The following is a 5,943-nucleotide window of genomic DNA, read 5'->3' on the forward strand; positions in this document are numbered from 1 at the left end:
AATTTATCGACGAAAATATTCTCTCTGTATTTCTGTTTCTATATATCGATTTTCTAGTAGTGCTTTAGAGCATGGAAATAATGAAAAAAAAAGATCAATGAGCATCGTAAATTAGTATTTACGCATGCAATCACGAATCTTATGAAAGTTCAATTATATGGAACACCAAAAGCGTTAGTGACTTGAGAATAAATTCCATTCTTTCTTAAGGCGTTGTTTATAGGCTAACAAGCATCCTCCTTTTTCACCTTTTCCTTTTTCTTATGTTCTAAAGGCAAGGCCAGCAATTTTACCAAACCATAAATATGGTATTAGAAGATCAGCAGCATCAATATCTAAGCAAGTCATGGATGAGTATGTGATCTCTAGTTACCTCTTTTCTATACTTTGTTTTATCATAATTTAACTTGCAATTTATGTATTTATGTTAATTGTTTTTCCTTGTTAATTTGATCAGGTCTGGAGAAAAAGGAGAAACACCAAATAAAAGGCTTGACACCACAGAAATCTACCAAAAAGCATTGGACGACCTTGTCAATGTGAACTCTCTCTTCACAATAGCTGTGTTTGTGGGCTTATCCCTAGCACACCCTGGCGAGCGCAGCCTCGAAGACCGCACCGAGTGTGACGCGGACCCAGACGTAGCCAAACGTCTTGTCGTGTTCGAAGTCATATCATTTGCATTCTTCCTCTTGTCCAGCCTTGTAGCCAAGACCCTAAAGGTCCATCTCAACGTATACCGCCAAAAAAACCCCAGGACAATTAAACTCAAGATTATTAGAGGCAGCATGTTGTTACTGTCAGCATGGGGATCGATCTTTGGGTGTGTATTCTTGACGATGTCAATGGTAGATGTGATACAAATAAAGGTAGGGAAACTGTCATGTGGGAGTGTTTACGCTTTTCGTGCTGCAGGATCGCTTATTGCTATAGTTCTACTGGCATTAGGCATTTACGTGCCCTTTATGATGCATGCTATATATTTCTCCATGACACATAGGGAGTGATGCATGCATGCATAACTAAGAGAAAATTTGGGCTGTACAACTATAATAGAATTAGAATTGAATCCAAACTATTTTTCTTAATTCAGTAGCTTACAATGTATGTTTGAATCCAATGTGCCATTGTTTTTCTTTGTTCTATCATTTTTATTTTCATGAATAAATTACAAATTAGTCACCCAATTATTAACTTCAATGTAGATAAAGTTTTTAGACTTGTATCGCAATGTGGGAATTGTTCTCAAGTAAAAAAGAAAGTTACACATTTTTGAAGTCTAATTCCTCTTATCCCTAATGAGGATCCCGATGACGAAGTTAAGACTAAATGTCAACGTTATATTAATGACAATAAGTAAGCTACATATATAATGTTAGTTAGTATGTCACCTAAACATCAAAAGTAGTATGAGAATATGGATATTCATATTGTAATTATTCATCTCAAAAAATTGTTTGATGTGGCTAGTAGGACTAAGAGATATGAGACCTCTAGGGAATTGTCTTACTACAAGATGACAAAATGTTCATCTATTAACATGCATGTTCTATTTATAATTGAAAATTATCTTTCTACTTAACATAGTAATTCTTAGGTATTAGATATCGGATGTGATTTTCATATTTGAAATAATGTGCATGGACTAAAAAAATATAGAAGATTGTATAAAGAAGAAGTAGACATACATGTTGGTAATGGAGTAAGAGTTGATGCTCTAGCTAAAGGAACTTATTATTAAACTTTTTAACATGGGATGATACTTAGGTTGATTTTGATGAAACCTTCTCGTTGATAGATATGTTAAAATCCATAAGGACCCTGCTTGTTCTAGTTGTCTACCATAATTATTAGATTTCAAAATTGCATTGCTAAATAGAAATCTTCATGAAGATGTGTATATGATATAACATGAAGTTCTTGAATCTAAGAAATTTTTCAATAAAGTATGAAAGCTACAAAAAATTATTTACAGACTTAAGCAAGATTCGAGGAGCTAGAATATTTGTTTTGATAAGATAATTAAATTGTTTTATTTCATTACAAATATGGAAGACACTTGTGTTTATAAAATGGTTAATGAAAATGGAGTCATTTTTCAAGTATTATATGCAAATGACATATTATTGATAGAAAATAACATTCATTTACTCTAGTCAGTAAAGATATGGTTGTCGATTAAATTTCGCATGAAAAATATGAGATGGACAGTCTATATACTGGGAATGAAGATCTATAAAGATATATCTAAAAGGTTGATTGAATTATCTCAATCCATGTACATAGATAAAATATTAAAGTTGTTTAGCATGGAAGAATATAAGAGAGGATACTTACATATTTTGCATTGGATATATCTCTCCAAGAACATGTGCCCAAAGATACAAATTGAGAGAGATAACATGGAAAGAATTCTATGTGTTTTGGCTATAAGATCCATCATATATGCGATGTTATACACAAGACCAGATGCATCTTATGTCTTAAGCATGGCGAGTAGGGACAAATTTAATCCAGGTAAGGGTCATTGGAAGATAGTTTTTTAAAAAAATTGAAGTGCTTAAGAAGAATTAAAAATGTCTTTTTAGTCTATGGAGAATTAGAGGTAATTTAAATTTATATGTTTAATTACAGGTATATCTCAGTCACAATAAGAATAGTAATTATTAGCTAGAGATATGACCATTTTGTTATAGATAACTAGACATTGGTTAAGTGTAAAAATGTTTATGTAACAATTAACTAAAGTTTCTATGTTAAACTTTTAGAATGCTATGTAATGAATTAGATTTCTTAAACTCAATTTGGTGATTATTCTATATTTTATAGTTAGGTATATTAGTTCTTTTGTTCTTCTAATGAATTTTACTTTTCTTGTTCAATTAGTATTAGATAATGCATTTTGCTTTCTATGGATTAGAATACACTTAGGAAATTCTTTAATGTTTTTAATTATTAATGAATATTTATATGACCAGGTTAATGTTTACTTTTAACTTGTAAATATGAGAAAGGGAAAAAGAGTTGAAAAAGAATGACTTGTATTATGGATGTGATGATTTTGATTCAGGGTGATCGAATCGAGTTTGAGAAATAATTTTTTGGAATTGTACAGATTTAGTCGATAACTTGGGATGTGATAAATATAGAGGAAACTCTGTCGAAATTTCGATAGATTAAAAATAATATTGTTTTTTTACCGATGTGATTAACAAATGTTTTGCTAAAATACAATACTATCCTTAAAATCATGGCTATTACAAATAACATGTACATTGAACTGATCGACATGAGAATTCTATATTGAAAGATCACCTATGTTTATAAAAAGGATCACGAGATAGTTGTGTAAGTGATCCTTAGACTTGAGATCATTAAGTCATCTTATATAATGAGTGTTATGCTTTGATCCTGACTACACATTGTCTTATTCAATGGTAACAAACAAAAAGATATTAGGTATAACATGAATTATATAAAGGTATTTCAGTGATTGTGACACTTGTTATTGGATAGTATTGATTATAAAATTATTTCTCAAGGTGAAATGAGATTTGAAAATTTAAAAAATCAATGACTGTAATCTTGAAAATAAATATGATTTGATAGAGCAAGCACACTTCATCCTTAAACGTCCAAATCATAATATTTTTTATGGATGAATAATAATTACACTCAGAAACTAGTCACCCTTATCGCATCCTTTCAAATGAAAAGTTACATAAACCCTAATAAACAAAAAAAAAAAAAACATGCACCAACTAAATTGAAGCACAAATAAGCCTTAAATAAATGAATTGAAAACCTTAGATTATAAGAACCCTAAGCTACAAACATGCCTCTTAATTAAAACATGGATTGAAAACCTAAAGGGTTGATTTTCCTAGGATCAAAGGGTATTCCCACACCAAATCATGCCACTCAACTTTTTATATCTAAGCTTTATACATGAAAAAAAAAACTAACCCTAACATATTTTCATGGATTTCACAATCTAAACAAACATGAAGTTCAATTTTAGTAGGTATTAACTTCTAACACTTAACACCAAATATCATTTTTATATAACAAACAACTCAAAGAGATTGATTGGCTTGACATAAATCCTAGTACAACTTTTTCATTGATCTTTGTAGCAAGGATAACAAGAAATGACTTTGATTATGAACCTTTAATGATCAAACTTGACTTTTATTTAGCAAACAAACCAAACATCAAAACCCTAACTATCTTTTCTATGGAATTCATAACAAGCATAGCCAAAGATACTCCATACCTTGTGATAATCCATTCCTAACACTCGAATCCAAAATGTTATTTGAATATATTAACATAAAAACATTGATAAAAAAACATCAAACTTTTGCAACCACATATCATACTTCAAACTAAACTTATTTAGTAGGTTTTCGCCTTAGGCAAGTTCACATTTTCCATCTCGCACATCTTGGTTCCAATAACCCAAGTTACCTTGACATGTAATGGGTAGAGAAGGATCAAATATAGATCATTTAACACTAGAAAGAGGTCAGAAACTCATATGGGTAATGTTGTGGTTGTTGCATCTATTTTTCCAAAGATTATTCTTACGAATCAAGTTATTGTCGATGTTTTGAAGTATTGTTGACACCTTTCAAAATCCCTATTGCTTTCTAAGGATACTACTACTATCTTAGATATAATAATCCCAACTTTTGAAATAATATACATATAGATTCTAAGATAAAAAGAAGAAAATCCAAGGAATTTTTTTTAAAGAAAAAAAAATCATGAATTACTCGCATCAATGGGTTCACATTATATAATTTAAGTAATAAATAATCTATTACGCAAAAGTTAAACAAAATAAACTATTACATAAATTTACACATGCAAGTTAGAATATTTTTATCCGAGAATTTACATTAGAACTCCACCAACTTCACCAACAAGCCTAGAAGATCCTTAACCAAGTGTGTTTGCTACCGCAACTTCATTTTTACTACCTCTGGAATGTTGTTGGACTGTTTCTTTGATTCTTTTAGGATTGTCCTAAAAATAAGTTGTTTTAACTGTTAGGAAGCACTATTTATACTCCTCAAAGCCTCCCATACTATCTATAGATGTTGTTGTTGGTCTTAGGTCCCTTAAACTCCATAAGTAGACCTAGAATAGTGGAAGCCGAGGTAAGTTACTGTTAAGACACAACTATTGCCTTCTCCCTATTAGTTTATGTCTCTCTTATTTTTCATTTTTAGAACTCTCCCACATACTCTCTCTTTCCAATCAAAATTTATTCTCCTCTCCTTTTTTTCTATTCTTCTCTTTGCCACTAATCTTTATTTTTTATTATTTTTTTCTCTATTCTTTCTTTTTCCCTTGTTTTCTTTTTGTACTATTATTCCCTTTATTTCCCCTTTTTTTGTCTTTTACAAGTATGGTTTAAGGGAGGTATTTATAGGCAGAGATGTGAGTTTTGGGTTTCTTAATTTGGCAAGATCAAGACCATTGATCATTAAGTATGCATATGAGCCTTTGATCCCAATCAGACCTCTTCCTATCCTCTACTACAAAATTAGTTTAAATAGTAATGTATTTGTTGTATTTGTTTTTGTTTTGTAGGTTTTTAGTGGTAGCTTTTACAATGGTTTTGGCTAGCGTGGGTAGGGCATTTAAGGATAAAAAAAGATTTAAAAAAAATGGCTATGGGTGAGGTACAAAGTCAAGAGTGAGGGAGAGCATGTTTCTTGTCTTGAATGAGGGGTAAATTGTTAGTTTCATATGCCTTGTAGTCAATCAGTTGATTACATGTGGCATTATTATATTCATGTAAATACATATTTATTATTAATAAAGGCTTAATGTATCTTTAATAATTATATAATATTAGATTAATGAATCTAGAGTAATGATAAAGTCCATGGGACAAAAATGCTTTGCAAAGAAAATTATAAAATTGTTATA

The 5,943-nt window shown here is 30.5% G+C and overlaps 1 protein-coding gene across 1 annotated transcript; it reads left to right on the top strand.

The window, feature by feature from the left end:
* The first annotated feature begins 228 nt into the window (after nt 1–228).
* LOC7463372 (uncharacterized) lies at nt 229–1,088 on the top strand. Its single transcript, XM_002320530.4, has 2 exons — nt 229–354; nt 458–1,088. The coding sequence occupies exons 1-2, from the start codon at nt 347–349 to the stop codon at nt 1,005–1,007; spliced, it is 558 nt and encodes a 185-aa protein (XP_002320566.2). The 5' UTR covers nt 229–346; the 3' UTR covers nt 1,008–1,088.
* Nucleotides 1,089–5,943: the final 4,855 nt, after the last annotated feature.

Source organism: Populus trichocarpa, chromosome 14, assembly GCF_000002775.5.
Source record: "Populus trichocarpa isolate Nisqually-1 chromosome 14, P.trichocarpa_v4.1, whole genome shotgun sequence".
Taxonomy (NCBI): Eukaryota; Viridiplantae; Streptophyta; class Magnoliopsida; order Malpighiales; family Salicaceae; genus Populus; species Populus trichocarpa.